The 20010-nt window shown below is 41.8% G+C and overlaps 1 protein-coding gene across 2 annotated transcripts in view; it reads right to left on the bottom strand.

Annotated features, from left to right (window-relative positions):
- The window catches only part of nbas (NBAS subunit of NRZ tethering complex), a 78613-nt gene extending 58620 nt beyond the window's left edge, over positions 1–19993 (bottom strand). For both annotated transcript variants that reach the window (XM_088403744.1, XM_088403745.1), the window contains exons 1-18: positions 19896–19993; positions 19457–19508; positions 19282–19318; positions 18556–18633; positions 18164–18211; positions 17112–17155; positions 13686–13819; positions 12395–12528; positions 11151–11249; positions 9428–9566; positions 9163–9228; positions 8947–9075; positions 8051–8114; positions 6942–7135; positions 5205–5477; positions 1981–2106; positions 1740–1891; positions 1536–1670 (exon numbers count right to left, since the gene is read on the bottom strand). In XM_088403744.1, coding sequence (XP_088259870.1) covers positions 1536–1670; positions 1740–1891; positions 1981–2106; positions 5205–5477; positions 6942–7135; positions 8051–8114; positions 8947–9075; positions 9163–9228; positions 9428–9566; positions 11151–11249; positions 12395–12528; positions 13686–13819; positions 17112–17155; positions 18164–18211; positions 18556–18633; positions 19282–19318; positions 19457–19508; positions 19896–19988 — 1997 coding nt within the window. In that variant the 5' untranslated portion in view covers positions 19989–19993. The remainder of the gene's footprint in view (positions 1–1535; positions 1671–1739; positions 1892–1980; positions 2107–5204; positions 5478–6941; positions 7136–8050; positions 8115–8946; positions 9076–9162; positions 9229–9427; positions 9567–11150; positions 11250–12394; positions 12529–13685; positions 13820–17111; positions 17156–18163; positions 18212–18555; positions 18634–19281; positions 19319–19456; positions 19509–19895) is intronic.
- Positions 19994–20010: the final 17 nt, after the last annotated feature.

The raw sequence follows: 20010 nt of genomic DNA, 5'->3' as shown, positions 1-20010 counted from the left end.
ACGCGGCGATTCATTCGCGCCTGAAGTGATTCCTTTCAAGCCAATCATATTTTGTTTTCGGTACCGGAATTTTAAGAGGGAAAAGTGCACACCTCAGACGGGCGCTTTTCGAGCTGGGGGTTAAGAGTCTAATCAGCGACAATGGCGAGCATCCAGCTGCGGAAAGAGTTACATCTGCAGGCAAATGCATTTTTAATGAGCGCCATTTATTTGCGTAAACGCCTGTTTTTTTTTTTTTTTTTTTTTCACGCGTTTACCTTTCGGAGGTTTTAATTGTGGCTAATGCGCGTAGGAAGGGTTTGATGGTGCGAACGGATCGGCGCGTATGAGAGGTGATTAGTGGCCTCTGAAGGCTTTTTCATTAGTCTTTCCCCGGGCGCCTGACAACAAAGGCATAAATTACACCAAGCTGATTAGCAGCTAATCTTCATTCGTCCACGCTAACGCTTGACTGTTGAAGGTGGCGGCCCGCTCTCCTGGTTTCCTCCCACACTAAGTCCACTTTGGAAGCGCAAAAGTAATGGCCTCTTACGACCTGGCGAAAACAAGGCGACGAGCTGGAGGCTGGTAAAAACTAATAGAGATGAGATTTTCCTTTTATTTCCTCTTATGGAAAACAATTGGATTTTACAATAAGGCGTCGCAATATTGCAGCATGTAGTACTGAGCGAGTCCTCTCGCAGAGTAATTGATAACCCCTTTAACCCCTGGGTGTCAGGGGATTTTTCACTAACGTGGCCTTATTATCATCCGGCTTCGGCTGACTTTGAAAGGGTCATGACATTGTCAAATAAGTATATTTTTACTTCCAACCCCTCAAAATGTTCAATGGCATCATCCCTATCCATACACATATGTACATTCCAAGGCTGTTTCGTTTAAGATTTTTCATTTTGTGAGAAAAAAAAAACCAACTATTTAATGCTGCATATTTCGCAAACGGGAATATGCAGATATGCTATGTGTTGCATGAAATACTAAACTTCCCTGCAGCAAAATAAAAGCTTTCCAGCAACATTTAGCTCTTGGATCGAGCCTTTTGTCAACTACAAGTCCACAATGCATAGCAAGAACTTTGGAAAATGAGAGTCAGGCTAAGCCACTCAATGAAGTTATTGAAAGGTTTGCAAATGTCATAAATTATCCACTAGGGCCCCCAGTGGTTTTTGGAGTCCCAACAAAAAAAATTCTACTGCACCCTATTCCAGGTTGTAATCTGCAGATAAACCGCACAGGACTACAAGTCGCAGGGCTTTAAATCATAGTCCGAAAATACGGTAGTTGTGAATGTCTTCTTTGTTTATTGTCTGCATGATTATTACACTCTTACACACACTGTAATAGTGTGTGCAAGGCAAACGGCGCCTTCCACTTGCCTGACACCCGATACTCTGCAGTTAATGTCTTATATTGAAAAACCTTTACGCACTGATGGAGAAGTCGTAATCCCTGCAATTTGAGTATATTAAAAATCATGACGTTAGGAAATACGTTTATTTACTTGTCGGCATTTGAGCGTGCGGCAACTGACTGACCTGCTGAAATCGACCTTGGCCAGCAGCTCCCGTTTCCTCCTGCTCTCCTTCTCCTTCTTCATCTCCGCCTCCTCCTCGTCTGACAGCTCCTCATAGGGAAGGTCGTCCAGGTCCACGTCGCCCGGCATGATGAACCTGACAGGCGCCGGCGTAGTTCGGGTCAGCAAGCCGCTAGGCGACGCGGAAAGGAAAAGCGTCCCGCACCTGCCCCCGTCCTCTCTGTTGCCGATGGCGATGAGGGCCTCCAGGTCGGTGCCCTTCAGGCCGTACTCCAGCAGCTCCTTGGCCGCGTCCACGTTCTCCGGGACGCGCTCCACGCACTCGTGCAGGACCCACGAGCGCTTGCGGATTTTGCTCTAAGGACCGCGGGTTAACAAAGAAGGAAGGCGTTAAGAAACGAGAAGTCAAGTATTCAAAAAAGGGGCGTGTCCTGTGTCCAATTTACAAGATAATCTTGTATGGAAGCGATGCTGACAGTGCTCTTCCTCCACTGTCTCTGGTAGACCAGGTCCGAGTCCAGATTATACGCTTGCGCCAGAGACAAGGCCTCGCCGTATTCTTCATTGTCGATCTGTTGCAGGGGGAAAAAAAAATCCTAATCTGGCAAACTGGGACAGCAAAAGATGTCAAAGATCCATTTTAAAAGGCTGCCAGTGATTACATTTACAGGGTAGGCAGTGAATGTGTTAAATGTCTAAAAAAAATCAAGACTTTTACACGACAGATCATCACTAGATCGGAGGTGTCAAAACATACGGCCCGCGAGCCGATTCTGGCCCGCAATCGGTTTAATCGCATCCACTGAAGAAGTTACATGGCAAATAAATTATTTTATTTTTTCGTCCCCCAAAAACGCAAATTGCCGCTTCATGCGCTGTATAAGGCGCACCGGATTACAAGGCGCACTGTCAGCTTTTGACCAAATTGAAGGCTTTTAGGGTCACCCTATAGTGTCTAAAATACAGTAAAATATGTCCAGTGTTTCCCGTAATTCCGATTGATTCCATTGTTAAGCACAAGGTACGTCTTTAAATGCGCTGGTGTAATTTATGCCTACCTGAATCCTACTGGCGATGCTGAACAGATGTACATCCTACTGAATACATTTGCATACAGTACCGAGAGTTCTTTATTCGCTGTCATTACGTGGGGACACGTCAGGTATAAAACACTAATGATCAGCATCAGCCTTTAAGCCGTGATTTAAATAGCCGCTCTTTGCTGGCAACACAGACGCTTTTGTGTCATATCAATGCCTTAAAAATGATTTGATTCGACAATAGCGAGCCCACGTGCAATGTGTGCAAACACGCACGGTGTATCCGTCTGTGTGTGTGTGTGTGTGTGTGTGTGCGCGCGTGTGGGAGTACAAAGCAGCACATTAGCCAGACTGCACTTCCTCGAGGGCAGCGAGAAGCCCGCGCTGTTAAAGCTGTCGTAGGAGGACATCAAAAAACGCTTCTCTCGCGGTCTCGGCGGATTGGCCTAATGAAAATGTCGGCAGCCTTGCCAGGGAGAGAGCGGGAGAGAGATGCGCGTGTAGATGGAAGGTCCGACTGCGGCGGAAATCACGCCGGAATGTGTTTCCCGCGTTAAATATGTCACAGAGAGATGAGGCTGCGTTTTGTTTACGTGTGGACATTTCAAAAAGATTTGGGAAGATTACAAGGTCTATTAGAGGAAGAATACAGAGACTTTTTTTTCTTAAGGGGATGATGCACCTGTTATTTTTCTCAGAGAAATACAATTGTGCAAGGATTGCGTGATCCATACATATGTATATTGACATATATATATTCCAAGGCTGTTTCGTTTAGAAGAATTTTCATTTTGTGAGAGAAAAAAAATGTTAAAAGCTATTCAATGCCGATGTCGCAAACGGGACTACGCGTTGCATGAAATAAACGCTTCCCTGCAGCAAAATAAAAGCTTTCCTGCAACATTTAGTTCTTCGATCGAAGCCTTTGGTCAACTACAAGTCCCACAGTGCATAGCGAGAACTTTGCATTATGGAAGTCAGGCTAAACCACTCAATAAAGTCATTGAAAAGGCTTGCAAAAATCATAAATCATCCGCTGGCGGTTTTAGGGTCCCAACACGAAAAAATTACATTGCACCCTGTTCAAAAGTTGCTGTTGAAAGGATTAATGCAAAAATCAGGGGAAATGCATGATAAAACAACAGGTTTTCAAGATGTCCAAAATGAGAATATTTCCAATTTTTAATGACAATAAATGAGCCCCAAACGAGCTAAAATGACACCTATAGGGTGTACTTCTCCACCTTCCGTTTACAAGCATTGAGAAGGGCGGGCATATTGAAAGTCGCCTTGTTCTGACAACCTATGCACTATTTTAGCCTCCTGGTGCTTTTCCTTTAATGTCACACATCAGAAACATCTAAAAGCCCAAGTTGGGTCCAAATTTTACCCAACTGATTTGTGTGTTGAACAAATGAACAAATAGCAGTAGGCTACACTCACTGAGCTAACAACTTGCCGTCCTCTAAATTTGCACTAAGTGAAGCACATTGTGTGAATGGATAGAGTGCGGGGGGGGGGACAATCTGCAGCCGGTCCGGCCAGCGAGTGTTCCAAAGCGATAGTAATAATGATGTATTACTTTTAACTGTGGGCTGTTGGAAATGATGGGCGAGACTAATGGCCTCCAAAGATGATGACAGTGATGAAGAAGGCACTGCATGCGGCCTCATAAAAATGACGGATGAGACTGAGCGCGCTCCAACTTGGAGGGCCTTTGTGAAAGTGCAGAAAGGCGCCTTTGCCGCAATTTGTCGCCGCCGGCACTTTGAACGCCGCAATTAGCATTTGCCAGAAAGCCCGAGCGAGATGCTATCGGGAGGCAACAAAGACAACGCTTGCCTCGTCACGTCACTCGTCTGGAGAAGCTGACGATGAATGCTGTGTTGTGGTATTTGTTGCGGGAATCAGAAAAAAAAAATAATCATCAGAAATCCCTTAGCGTATTTTTGCAAGATAAGGCCGGTAATTACATTCATTTAAACGTAATCATAATGTTATAATGATGTTATAATAATCGTAATGTTAATGAATTTTGGACAAGTTATGGAAAAATTACCTCAATTTTTTTCAAGAAATGAAAAACTTGAAATGTTTTGTGATTAATAGTAATATTAATGTTTTGTCATTAATAGTGATTTTGTGCTGGTGCTATTCTGGACAGTATTAAAAAAGAATAATAAATATGAAGGTTTTTTTGTTTTGTTTTTATGTTATATAAATATATACTATGGTTTTATTGGTCCAGCCCACTTGGGAATATTTTACTCCATGCTACCCACAAGCTAAAATGAGTTTGACACCCGATATAAAGCAAATGAAAATTTCATACAGGATGTCATAAAAATTCTAATGGTAAAAAATACATTTATTTCTGAAATGCAGAAGTAAAACTTTTAAAATGTAGATTGACGATTAAGTTATTGTGTTTCTTCGTCCCCAAAAATGAAAACTTGGTTTATGTGGCTTCTAAGGTGCAGCAGATTATAAAGTGCACTGTCAGTTTTTGAGAAAATTGAAGACCTTTAGGTGCGCCTTCTCGTGCGGAAAAACCGATCCTGCCCTTTTAGTCGCATTTATACAGCAGACTCAAAAACGAGTCCTTCTTGTGAGTTTTGTCAGCCTCCTACCTTTCTCTGGTAGAGTTCCTCAGGCGTGGTGGACCTCAGACTAACCAGCCGGTAGTTCTTGACGACGGTGCGAGGCCGCTTGCGCGGCGGCGCGAAACGTTCCATTTCCGTCACGTAGTACAGGCCTTGCTTGATGTAGCCGAAGTAGCGAGCCTTGGCGGAGGACTCGTCGTCCGAGTCCGAGTCCCCGGCGCCGCCGTCGTCGCCCTCCTCCTCCTCGCCGCTCAGGCTGCTTTCCAGACGGCCGCGTTTAAGGGCAAGCTTCACCTCGCACTGGGTGACAAGACAGAAAACAAAAATTATGACAATAACCCCAGAGTGGTAAAAACAATAAAAAAGTGAAAATGTTTTGTACATGTAACATCATCTGCTTAACAAAATAAAGGCAAACAAACTTTTGCAAAGGAGTCACTATACAACAATTTAGCAATGTGTTGCTTCATTTTCCAATCAATTTGCTCTGATTTTGAAGACAAAGATATTATGTCAAAATTTAAAAAAATTTAAACTTAACAAAATAAAGGCATACAATTTTTTTGCTAGAACACTATCAATGAAATCGCCAATGTTCCAATTAATTTTGCAATCACTTTGCTCTTAATTTGAAAAGATAAAGATAATCGTGTTCGAATTAATTTGCCCTTAATTTGAAACATTTACAGTTTTTGTCACTGCAAAGCTGCAAAATGTTAAAATATTATTTACCCCATTTGAGAATCACTGGTGTATATATAAAATACAGGCAAAAAACAGGGGACGATCCTTTGGCGGGAAGAGAGAATGATTTTTCCATTTCCAACGAGATAAAAATGAGAGTTTAAATGAATCATTTTTACGTAATAGTTCTATACTATACTTCTTTATGAAAAGAAAAAAAATGAAATCCTTTACTTTTAAATTTTTAGGGCAGAAACAAAAGTCCTTTTTTTACACAAATATATCACCGAAGAAAACCACTTTGCTGCAATTTTACATGAGAATGACAAAACAAGCATGCTGTACTTGTACAATAGGACAAATAACATCTTTACAAAAATGTAATCTTCATGCTTCAAAACCCATCCGCATGCACAAGTACTACATCAGGCAGCCCATCCCCCCCGCCCGCCCCCAAACACGCCGGCTGAGGCTGGCTGATGAAACCTTCCCCCAAAGTTGGCAGCTTCAGAATTCTCTCACTATCCATGTGATAAGATGATAATAACACGTGGAAAAAAAAACTGTGGAATAACATTGGAGGGTGTTGTGATGTCAAGATCCTTCTAGGATTAAAAAAAAAAAAACACAGCATTATTTCATCATCACTCACTTCATGAATTTCCATGCCAAATTGCAATTGGGACTAGCTCTTTGGATGGTTTTTTTTTCTCTTTAATTATTATGTTAGCAGTCAACTAAAGTCAACTGAAAAAATCTTGACTACTTGTGCCTCCATTTGACAAAATGTGGTAATCCGACTGCTATTTGTGGAATATGAATTTAGCATCAAAGTCCAACTGTTTTGGTCCATCTCAAAGAGCGGCCATTTTAGATAATTATTGTTGCATTATTTATTTTAGATTGATTTGTCTTTCACAGTTCCTTAGCAGTGGAGTAATTGATTACTTTAGGTAATTGAATATTTTCTTAAAGTAGTTGAATGTTGGGACTTAAAAAATTAAAAATGTAGAAATATGTCTGTAGGATTGAACGAGGTAAGAAAGAGTGAAAAAAAGCGGTCCCAGAAGTAAGGCGTACCTCCAGGCTGAGGAATCCGCCATCGTGCGCGGCCGTGACCCTGGGCGAAGGCTCGAACCACTCGCAGGATTTGCCCAGAAGGTTGCGGAGGCTTCGGACGGACGAGACGGTGACGGCGCCCGAGCAGCGGGCCAAGATCAAAACGTTGTCGCTCCACCAGTTGACGTCCACCAGGGGATAGTACTGCTCCTTGTCTGAACAAACGGCCACCACAAACTCACTCTGGGATGCAAAATATCAGAAATATATTGCGCATCTCGCCGTCTTGTAAAGGGAGCATGTGCAGTGAAGTGTTAGCTAATTAAAACATTTTTAATTTTTTTTTCGCAAATGTTACATACTCTTTGATTCTACACTATCTACTTTGTATGATTGTTATTTTACTATATTTATTTTGTATTGTTCCGCGATGTCTCATAAGTCAATTGTGTTGCTGGTCAAACTGACAAGTTTTACCATCTAAAAGGCTTGGAAAATGATGTTTCCAATCTTGACTTTTATAAGTCAACCAACACCCTTTTACTGTATAATCTTCCCTTTTATTTACCGTATTATTCGGACTATAAGCCACAACTTTCCCTCATGATTTGAGAGGCTTATTGCCGGAAAATACGGTATTGATTTTTTCCAGATAAACATGCAGTGGGTTCCACTACCTCAAGAAAAAAAAAAAAAAAAGTACAAAAATGTGATATTTTCATACAAAAATTAACCCAACTCCCTAAATACTGTAAAAAATAAGCAGCTCACAAATTAGTTTCAGCTAAAATTTCCTGACAAGAGCATGATGCGCTGGATAAAAAGTGTTTATACGTGGGCACTTTCTTGTCATCATGACACCACTTTTTTTTTTTTTTTTTTTTTTTTACCCGAGCTGTCACAGCTGTCAGTACGGATGGCCCAGAACTGTCAAAGGACGGCACGGCGGGATGAAATAAAGTCGAGAGGCCTCCGCTCGCCGTGTATAAATAAGTGTATAATTCTGTGAATAAGACGCGTCAAAGATCATTTAATCGTCTCCGGCGCGCTGTGCTGTGTCAGCGTTGTGGAAAGAAAGAAATAAATAAAAAGAAGTTGTCTTGTGCTAAGAGCCCCGCGGGCCAAGCTACCTTTTATTTTCTTCCTCCTCTCCAGTGACGTCTTCCACTCCGGATTGATCTCCTCAAATCCTGGCTGCCGGGGAGGGAGGGAGGGAGGGAAGGGGGAAAGATGAAGATTAATCTCTCCACACTGTTTACACTTAAAGGAGGCGGAAATACACACAACAAATGCAGCGCACATTGCAAAAATAAAACTCTTCTCCTAGAGTGGAACGAATGCCAGCTCACACCGTGCAAAAGAATGTTAGTCAGTCTCGCCCCTCGCAAGGCTTAACTCATTCACTGCCGTGGACGTTTAAGTTTGACAACTCAAGTCCGAGCAATTAACCGTAAGCCAGCAGATGGCGGCTTTGCATCGCTTCAGATTTGTGATCAGCACCGCTTTTGTGCTGTGCGTTTTTTTTATTGCCTACTTTATTATTGGCTCTATTGCGTGGCATTTAAGTCAGCTCGGGGAAGTGAACTTTATTGTGTAGTCTTAATATGCATGTGACAGTAAACCTCTCTCTATAGGCTGTATAAGGCGTACCGGATTATAAGATGCACTGTCAGTATTTGAAAAAACTGAAGGCCTTTAGGTGAGCCATATAGTGCGGAAAAAAATTGTTGTGGTACACCTAGCCGCTTTTTCAGCAACTCCAGAGAACTGTCTCTAATCTCAGCGTGGGACAATAAAGAAACAAGCTGTTTCATGTTCCAATTAATTTGCTCTTAATTTGAAAAGAAAGATGCACTATAACTGCCACGGCAATAAAAAGTACAAAATTAGGTTTGTTGATACCCACAAGCAACACTGTTAAAATCTCTCGTACCCCCACAAAGTCAGATACGATGGTCTCCGGCTCAGCGGGACCCTCGATAGAGCATGTCTAACATAAAATTGACGGTTTACGAGCGTTATCTACCTGCTGGTCCTGCTCCCACGAGGCCCTCTGCTTAAGCGAGGGGACGTCCCAGATTGACAGGCGACCCGAGAAGTGAATGACAGCCAGCAGCGTCCCGTCGAGGCTCAGACTCATGCGGAATACGCCGTCCTGAAGCACACAGCACGGATAAAGTGCTCACATCGGTCCCCAGGCGGGGAGGGGAAAAAAAAAAAGGCGAGAAATGAGAAATGCTACCTTTTCATCTCCCTGTCTGCTGAACAGCCTCAAGCTGGGCATCCTCAAGAAACCTCGCTTCTGGCTCTGAGAGAAGAAAAACACACGCAGGTGACACTTTCGCCAAGTCGGATCAAATACTGACTACCTGACTATATGCTGTTTCTACTGCAGTGATGTCTTGAATACAAGTGCCTCGGCTTGCATTCTGGTTATGTTTTGTATCACACCATTGCGTTTTATGATTGCAAGGACTTCATCCGCGTCCTTGGCGCACTCTCCTCACCGTGTTGACATCGTCCTCGAAGCTGGTCACCTGCTTGTAGTGGGGCGAGCCAGAGAGAGCCCGCCACGCAGTGAGCCCGCAAGAAGAGGCCTTGGATGAGCCCTCATCCCCAGAATCGCAGCCGGCCACCAGCAGCAGCCTGGAAAGGACCAATAGAAGATCCAAAGCTTTAGCACTGCAGCCTTGGTTCCCATTGATCCATTATTAAACAGTCATTATTTAAAAATTAAAAGATGAGGACGTGGAAAATGGATGGGTGGATAAATATCTGAGGAACCTCAACAAACAAAAGCCAGTTGGGGGAGTGTAGTTGGGACAGCGTTGCTTGGCTCAACACTGCACCCTGGTGGCCACAAGATGCAACGCAAGGATCACCTCAAACCCAGACTGCTGTTTTCGAATGAAATCAAAATCATATCAAATTCATGGAGAGTACCCAAGGTAGAAAAGCACTATTAAAGTGAAAGTCCGTTTACCGAGTCCAAATCATAAATGGGGATTACAAAATGTCTTCACATCTGAAATTACAGATAGATATCGGCCAACCAATCTCCAGTATTCGACTCATTATGGACATGCTTAACCTAATTTCACGTTAACTATAATGGGCTTCAGGGATCGTTCCCTGACCTGTTTCCTGGAAAAGAAGATAGCAGCGATCGTGTGGACTGATAGTGTATGGACTTGCACCTACACCCCCCACCATCAGAAACTGATTGTGACCCTGCTACCATATTTAGCCCCTAACCTCTCAGGCCAGCAAGTGACTTTGTAACTAGGGATGATTAAAATGAATAAAAGAGGGGCGGACAGAAATTGCAACCAGAGCAGTAGGAGATCAGTGAACTGTGCACATCTTTGTCCACTCCCCTCGCGAGTAAAAAGAGTTCAAGCCCCTGGTTTTCCTTCCTCTTTGATGTTAATCAAATGTTTGAGGTTGCCTCGACCTAACACCGATCTCCTGTGTTTTGAGTACGGCTTTCTGGGAGGGGTTTTTTTTTTTTTTGGTGGCTCTACTGCAGCAGTAAAAGAATGCAGTTCAGAGAATGCATTCTTTTGCTTCAGTAACCAGCAAATCTAATTCAATGGAGCAACAGGAACAGTACATTTTCAAATTGAGAGCAGATTAATTGGAACATGCAGCAACTTATATCGAGTTGTAAAAAATAAATGAATATGTAAATACCGCTCAAGTTGCCACTACAAATATAAGATTAGGAAATCAGGTGGCACATCACTTCGTTTTAAGTCATTTTTTTTCTTCATATAAAAATGCTGTGCTGCTTAGGGGTACTTTGTGGGGGACAATATTGGTCTACTGAATGGTTTGGAATGCGTTCCCCCACTATAAATGGACACTGACTGTACACGTCTGGTCTGGTTCTAATCTATATGCGACTGCTTGCTCTGACCCACTTTTCACAGCGCAGATCATTAAAGTTTCATCCGGTTTGTCGGCTGGCAAACGCTTGACAGTGGCTGTCAGGCGCCATTAAGCGGCCGAGGCCAGATTTCACCTGCCAAAGTCAATCTGCTCGCCGTCCGCAGCGCGCGCTGGTGGCTGCGCATTACGTTTTGGGTCACGGATTAGAGGCCCGACATGATTAGCGGGCAGATCGGCGCGACGGCGAGGTGATCTCTCCCCCGATTGGCCTCGCTGTGTTTATCACACACCGGGGACGAAAATTTCAGGACAGACGAACGGAAGGAGGCGCGGACTTACCGGTGGCCCGGGTGGTAAATGGCCGAGGTGATTCCGTGGGAGTAGTGGGCGGAGAAGCTGAAGCTGTGGTTCTCTTGGAAGTTCTGATTGGTGCCCACACTGTTTAAAAAACAACAAATGGATTCATTTGTCATGGTGAGGAGTTGAAAGGACCAGGGTCATTCTTGAACTGGAGGACGTTTTACGTCCCACCCACTGAATTTTAAATAATCTACACACGCAATACTAAAACATGCAGTTCTTCTTCTTCTTTTTGGAGGGGTATTATTTGTTTCATTGCTGTCTCTTGCAACTGTGGCAACTTTTGTTTCAATCGACATAACATTTCAAAGACTAGCTAAAGCAACGATATGTCCTCTCTGCATACACTGACAATAAGAGAATTTTTTAATGTTTTTAATTAGCACAGATTTGCAACCCTGTTACAGAGAGGAGAGTTTTTTGGTTTATTTATAAAATAATGTAATAAAAATAGTAGCAATGATCTGTAAGATGTACTTATCAAGCCTATGATCGTTTATTACATACTTCTTATGTATATGGAGCAGAAAATCAAAAAGTGAAGGTTTACTTTTCAGGGATTTTGAAACCAAATTCTGGAATTGTTCTGGAATGACCCAGAAGCAATCTGGTTGCGAGGAGCATGCGAAAAGCGGAGAAAGGAGGGCCTGGGGACTTAATGTCGAGCCCGACGCTGGATTCAAACGCTCTAAGAAGCCGCAGGAGGAGGAGGAGGAGGAGAGGAGCAATAAGCCCCGCACCAAAACGAAAACCAATCATTACAAATAAGCCCCTGACTTTCTGGGCCAATCTGCGCATTTCTCCCACGACTTAATGCCCGATTTACACACACGGCGAGACGTGCGGCGGAAGCCTCAAATAATAGAAACGTTTCCCTCTATTCAGCGTAGTGGAAGGAAGTGTGCAAAGCCACTCTGACTTACATCAAACGTCTCCACTAATGCTTTTAGCATAACTCCAAGCTGAATCGAAAAGGGGAAGGCCTTTCACGTACGGTACTGTAAGCGCCGCACAAAAGGATTCTCATCAGTCACACGCTGGACAAAGAATGACAATTGTACGTAGAATTCAAACATGAGGTCACAGCAGTGATTCTCAATTACTTCCTGTCACGCCCAAAAACTCGTTTGTAGGAATATTACTACTATAGCAGCATATTTTCCACACCGGATGATAGGGCGCACCTTCAATGAATGGCCTATTTTAAAATAGTTTTCACTCACCTGACTAGGTAGCTCTTGAGCCCGCCCCCGTACGTGATGACGAGCAGCTCGGCCGACCACTGAGCGCCGCCGGTGTACTGGAGGAAGATGAGGCCCGCTACGGCGCAGCTGAAATCCCCGGGGAAACTCAGCTCCTTAAGGGGGGAAGGGAAGCAGAACAAGATAATGGTCAATGAGATGCCGAGTATGGAAAATTGCGATTTTTCCGCCTGTGCGACTGAAGCCGCAAATGTGGACTTGAGGATATCAATTCTTTACGCGGCGAACGGGAAGCCGGGAAGAGCGCGGCGGAGGCCGGGAATGCTAATGCGTGGCACTAAAGAGACGGACTTGATAGGAGGCATGGAGGGATGGGGATGACTGAAGGATAAGAAGGACGGAGGGAGGATCAAGGGAGGCTTGAAGGAGCATCAAGTGTGGCACACATTAAAAATGGAGAGGCGTGAAATGGGACTGAAGAAGGGCGCGCGGGGGACTGGGACGCGAACACAAATGTGACAAAAAAGGACGGAAGCAAGTTACGGGAAAGACGCCCCGACGGGCAACGTGTGAAGTCGGAATGCGACGCTAGGAAGACGTTTTGTCAGTGGAAGATTTGTTTTTTTTTCTCGTTTGGAACCTGTTTTATGAGCCCTGCAAAACGCATTGAGTTTCTAATGGGCCGTTTCCTGTCATGGGAGAGAAATAACCGAGCCTTCAGTAGTAAAATAACAGAAGATATAACGTATCATCAAAAGTTGAAATGGGTACAGGAGAAAAAAAAAATATCCGTGCCCATCTTGTCTGTTCGTAAAGCACTGTAATGACTACAATATTATTAAATCATTGAATTTGAGATCGGCACCGCTTTTGAGTGGAAAAACAAAACAACAAAAAATATGTTTACACACACAAAAACATCATAAAAAATAACAAAATCTGTTTTTGTCAGTATATTTTGTTTATGTACATCAAGTTTATTAATTTATCAAGTTTTTGTTCTTGTTTTTCATTGTTATACTGCATGTATTTGCATTTACAATATTACCTTTGTTTATCATGCTTTTTTTCATTTCGTGTGTTTTCAATATTATACTACAAATATTTTCACATTTACAGTCTTTTCTGTTTATATTTTTCTTTATTATATATCATTTTCTTGGGACAGGCATAAACATTTTCAGTTTTCTCTCGTTGGAATACACAAAACCTTGGTAGATTTTAAACTTATTACACTTTTAGTACATTCCTCTATTTGGTCCGGTATCCTATATATACACAAAAGAAAGATTGAATTGAAAGGCGTAATTACCGGCGGAATGACAAACAGCTCGCTGCCCACCAGGTCGAAGAGGCGCACCGTGCCCGTGCTGTCGGCGAAGGCCAGCAGAGTGCAGTCGTGGCTCCACGCCACCCGTCGCCATTGCGGGTTGGGGTCCTTCGGCACTGCGCGAGCACAACGCCAACAAGATGTTGGAAATCACTCAGCACAATGAAATACGCAAGGACTTTCAGTAAACTTTTAAATTAGACAGGCCTTGACTTTATTTTAGTTAAAAGTTGTTTGATAATATAGCTACAACCATGTCAGTCAGAAAAAAGAACATAGGACAATCCTTCCTGTTTCCAATGATTACAAAATGGCGCCAAAATTAGAATTTTCTTCCTCTTTTGGTGTTTTAAATACTTTCAATGCAACCACCAAAGATTTGTCCAAACGTGAAGCAGTTTTTTGCAAAGCGATAAAGTTATGTAAATCAAATGTGTGTGTGTGTTTTTTTGGGGGGGTCGCTAGCGGCGTTTATTGCGTTGGGCGAACCGGGCGAGAAGACGCCGCTAGCGGTCCCCGGCGGGCAATGCCGCCGACAAATAAAATAAAATAAAAAGGCATGGATGACAGGACTTAGAGAACACGGCGGGTGACAAACAATAAATCGGGCCGCCGCCGAGAGAAATAACAAGGCGCTCGCCGACCGTAACGGGTGAGGGCCCATGCATCAAATTGCTCGGGAGGACGTTGAAAAGGTGGCGCGGCAGCCGAGGGGGCTTGATGTATGCATCGTTTGAAAAGACTCGGGGGACATTTCATTAGGCGCGGCTGCAGAACTGCTGAACAAGATCTGGAAGCAAATTTCAACGTCATAAGATTTTCATCAACTACATTGTTTTAAGATTTATTCACTTAGAGTAAACAGAAGTTAACTCTTTACAAGCAACATGGCAAAAAGGTAAAACTGAAGAGGTCTGAAAAGTGTAATACTGTATTAAGGCCACAAGGTGTTTGTTGAGCAATACTGCCACCTTTTGGCATTTTGCAGGTACTGTTGTGCCACATGTCATAACGTAAATAATCAAATTTTATATATATATATATATATATATATATATATATATATATATGTATAACAACAATGAATTGGTTGTTTAGAAGGTTTTATAAACACATAAGACGATTTTATTGGTGCGGCCTACTTGGTAACAGTTTGTAGTCATGTTTGTAGTCATACAGTTTGTAGTAGTGGTAACTAACAATCTGCAGCAATATCAGTCATTTCCCCAGAGGATAAAGAATGTATGCCAAAGTACATATATTGTCTTTCTACATGTGTTGAAGCACTTTTGTGTTCATATATCCATTACTCAAAGCATTGTAACATCGCCGCAGATTCTGTGTCTTCTGTGTTTATTTTTTCTTTTTAACTTTGCGACTACCACTGCAATGGTATTAATGGGTGTATTTTAATCAGCAACTCCAGAATAAAAAGTGTGCGGCAACAACTTTTTTATTTCTCTCTCACCTTCCTGAAAAATGCATCACAAATGACAATGTGCATCTACATAAATCAACAGAACAAAGGCATAAAATGTTTTGCAAAAGAGTTACCATAAAATAGTTTAGCAATAAAGGTGTTTTATGTTCCAATTCATTTGCTTTTAATTTGAAAAGATGCCTGTAGAGTGAATGCCATGGCATTAAAAAGCATGAAATTAGATTTGCCGATGAAGGCAGAAGCTGAAAATCTCACAAACTTTTATGTGAGGACACTCATATCTCAATGAACCACTGTTTTAACATGGGTTCTTTATTTTTGTATTGACTTCATGTTTTTTTCCCCTGTGTAATTAACCGTAAAGCTCATATTCAATGTCTGCCATCATTCTTGAAGAAAAAAGCTATCAAAAAAAGCTTAAAAAACTTTGACGTTTGCTTGATTTCGAATTTTCGTAAAGATTTGGCCTTGGTAATCAGACAATGAGGATACATTTCTTATTTAAATATATGTGTATATATATATATATATATATATATATATATATATATATATATATATGAATGTTTTTTGGTCGATGCACTCATTCAATTTCAAGTGTACCTAATGTTTTGGTCGCTGACTATAGCAAGAAAAAAAAAATGCACCTGTGTTCCTATTTCTAGCTTTTTCAATCTTTTCTTCCTATTCCCGCACCATCCTCCCCTCACCCCATTATGTATTGTACGCGCCATCCGCATCCGAGAGGGGCTCCATTTCCACATAAATGGCTTTTTAAGGGGGGTGTGTGTAAGAAGCTAGAAAATGGGATGTTTGCGTCCCTTCCTCTGCAGGCGTGGGTGGAAGTCGGGGAGGAAATCAGCCCGCCAAGCCGCCGCGCGCGCCTTCCATGTAAAGAAGCTTCGTTTATCACAGCTCAACAGCCATGAATTATGTAAGCCGGCGGGCGGGAGGATGGAGGGCTTACGAGCGAGCGGGGCGCAGGTATGGCGGGAGCCAACATGCACAATGATGCCAAAATCATATATATACACTAACTGCCATTTTGTGGACATTATAATGCAGCTGACAGAATTAAAACCACCCAGTAAGAGACATGTTGGAGTGTTTTTTTTTTTTTTAAATTGCTTGTTTACACAGCCTGCTTGTCAGATTGTGATGTAATAGTTTGAATAATGAAATCATCACCCCCTCGAGAGTTTCTCTGTCCATGACTGGTTAGGTGGGCAGAGTGAGGATCCAGAGCTACCTTCAAGTGGCCGGTAGGATGCCAAATGTCTTGTTTTTAGTCTGCTGCCCAGACTGGCTTGATTCTTCACCATTTTGAAGCCTCATTTTATGAAGCAGGCTATTTTGTAGCCAGTGTTAGATTTATCAGTGCCTGTTGCAGCTAACATCAGCTCATGTTAGCTAGTGTTGTTATGCCATTATTGTCAACCAAAGAAGCTAGCGGACTGAAACAATGTCCGAGTCCATCGTTGTTCACACACAGCAATATTACTAAAACAGAGAGGATCACGTTAAAGTTCCGATGTCTCCAGCTGAGTCAATGAAGAGTGGCAAGGTATAGAGAACGCGGAAAGGTATTCCATTTGACTCGTTTATTAATTGCTGTCTTTTGGGATATAAACAAACAATCATAAACTTGATGTAACACGGATGGTGCGCAACCTTGCGTATTTATGGCAAAAAGAACTCAAGCCGTGTCGCAAGGAAAAGGAAAAACAACTGCTTGGAGCGCATTCAACGTTACACTGGTGAGGCGTTCACTGACCTCTCACAATGTGGGAAATCTGAATCCCATTCAACTTAACCCGCAACAAATATATGGAAACTTATGGATACGAACACAAGAAAATATGAAGAATGTTGGTGTGTCTTATACAAGGTAATATAGAAAATATCAGAATTTGGTGTCCCCTATAGCAAGGGATTTACGGTAATTATGACATGGTGTTTTCACTTACCCTGGCACTTCCCAATAACTGAGCCAAAGTCATCCCTCACAGATCTGAAGAGGCAAGAAACATTGGTGAAGACACACACAAAAAACAGGCGCGCACACACACACACACAACAAGTGGTTCTCACACACTCAGAGGAGCAAGCTGAGTAGGCGCGGATCAGAGCCGGGCAGAAGAGACCTTTGTCTGACCGCGTGCCCCCGCAACAGCTTATGCTCCAAGGGGACGCTTGAAAATCACGTAAGGCAAGCCTTGCGGTGCCTGAGCCCAGCCTTTTTATCAATTACAGCACAGCTTAGACATTTGTTCACAAGGCTCAAGTTTCAGTTAGTCATTTCATACCTTTACAGAAAATATCCTAAAACCAGGGGTATCAAAGCCGGTTTTAGCTTGCTGTCCATATAGAGAAAAATCAATTCCCATGTAGACCGGACCAATAAAATAATGGTATATGTTTATCTAACTTTAGAACAACAACTTCAGGGTTATTCTTTTTTTTAATACTTTCCAAAATAGCACAAACACAACATCACTAGAAATCATAAAACATTGAGTTTTTCATATATTTAAAAAAGATTCAATTCATTTTTATACTTTATAAAATCATCTCGCGGGGTGGATTACACCCATTCATGGGCCAGAACTGGCCAGCTGGCTCTATGTTTGATAACACTGCCCTAAACTGTGAGTGTATACTTGTACATTAAAAATGTACATTGTAACTTTTTAAAATCTTTTTTAATCTAATACTTACGAGCGGGAATTTGATTAATAACAATTAATTATGAGGAAAAACAACATCAACAAACACAACCTGCTTAAGACCTCGACCAGTATCCAAAAGTTTCAAACTATGATCCAAAATATATGAAAATAAAGGATTAGTAGACTAGCCATGGGTTTGATTCTGGCTCCGGCCTTCCTGTGTGGAGTTTGCATATTCTCCCTGTGCCTGTGTGATTTTTCACTAGTTTCCACTAGTTAGACTGCCATTGATATTCATTTGGATAAACTCGATCATCAATATATAAATTCACAACAGCAACAGCTCCTACCTGATCTCCACGCACTGGTCCTGAACCACCGCCAAGAGTTTGCCGTTACTGCAGAGGCAAAATAAATAAATACATAAAAAAAAAATACATAAAAGAGGGAAAAAAAGACGGGCAGTCGATGTGTCCTTGTTGGAGTAGAGGACGTTAAACACCTGGAACACGACCTCGAAGGGAGCGAATCAAATGAGCCGTGTCCAGCGCGTCAAAATAATGGACGACATTGGCCGCTGAATCGATAAACAATCACAAGCAAAACTTTGTGAGGTTGTTGCGAGCACCGTTAAAAGATTGACTGATTTTGTGTGTGTGTATGTGTGTGTGCGTGTGTGTGTGTGTGTGTCTGTGTGTGTGTGTGTGTGTGTGTGTGCGTGTGTGCGTGCGTGCGTGTGTACCTAGAAAGCACCAGCTGCCAGCCAATCTGCTTGTTCACAAGCCGCAGGAGACCAAGAGGAAGAGAAGAACTTGACGGGCTGAAAGTGGCAACGTCAAAAATGTCACAACAAAAAAATTAAACACGTTCCTTTATTAATATATTATTATATTAGACAGCACTCTGCAAAAAAGTTTTTTTTTTGTTTTTTTTTTTAAGGTAAGGGCTTGGATATTTTGTAAAGATTAAAGTTATGATCAAGAGAAATAAAAAGGTTTAAAAGATTTTTAAGTACATATTTTAGAAATATTTTGGGATTTATTTACAAATTTGTAAAGTTTCATCAAACTTAAGTCATTGCCAGGATAAAATTGAATATTTTTTAGTAAACGATATGCATATTTGCGCTGCGAAACATAAATTTGGTGAAAATTCTGTGTTTTTACTATGTAATATTTATTTCATTTGTTTGTTTACAAATTATATTTTTACTTTTTAGATAAAGGCCCTGAGAATATATTTGTATATTTCAAAAAAACAAAAACATTGAAAAAAAAAGTGCACATTTTTAAGGTCATATTGTAGATACATTTTAGATATATTTTACAAACTTGTAAAGTCATCTAACTTAGTCATTGCCAGTCCAGTAAAAAAATAATCTTCCCACAGCAGTCGATGGCAGTCGAGTTAAAAAGAAAAAGGTTATTTTGATAGAAAAGTTATTTTCTACAAAATATTATCAACTTACCTGTACCATAAATAGTGCAGAATAAGGCGGAATGGGCCTGGAAGAAATGCATCACTTAACACACATCTTCTTTAACCACATTCAAAGACAGTTAAACTAAACTTCATACAAAACTGATCATTATAATTTTATGTCCCTTGAAAGCAAACCAAAATTCAATGAACAAGTGCCTTACCTGTCACTGCTTTTGCTATAAGGGAGGTGTTTTGCTCCTTGTTCCCCCGTACCTACAAAAATAAGACCGCGAAAGATGTCATTTATTTGAATGGACATTACTCTGTGTTTACATGCCATTTAAAATGATAGAATTCAGATGTGTTTTAATGACTCTTGCGACGAATTGCACAAATTAGATGCACCTGACTGCCCGATTAAGTTACATAGGGAGTAAAGCATGCATACGGTGGAAAGCGGTATGACAGAATGACGAGAAAAATGTTAAGACACAAAAACAAAAATGTTTGACAAGTGGAGATCAATTGCTGCGACGTGGCTTCACATTGGCTTGAGCACCACGTCATTATTTGACATTCCAGCTGCTTTTCACAAGTCGCGGCGATACGATCGTGAGAAAAAGAAAGCTGGGCACAAGTTGCAGAAAGCAGCCGACTAACCTGAGTGTCATTCTCCGGAGGCCATTCGTTAATAATGAGTAAATCGTATAAAATATTCTCATCTTCGCCTTCGAGGACGCTATCTTCTGCCATCTTGATTTTGGAGCACAGCTGT

Source organism: Hippichthys cyanospilos, chromosome 20, assembly GCF_059441005.1.
Source record: "Hippichthys cyanospilos isolate Australia breed blue-spotted pipefish chromosome 20, RoL_Hcya_1.0, whole genome shotgun sequence".
Classification (NCBI taxonomy): domain Eukaryota; kingdom Metazoa; phylum Chordata; class Actinopteri; order Syngnathiformes; family Syngnathidae; genus Hippichthys; species Hippichthys cyanospilos.
Note: the sequence above shows the minus strand (reverse complement) of the source record. Positions and strands in the feature narration are given on the sequence as shown.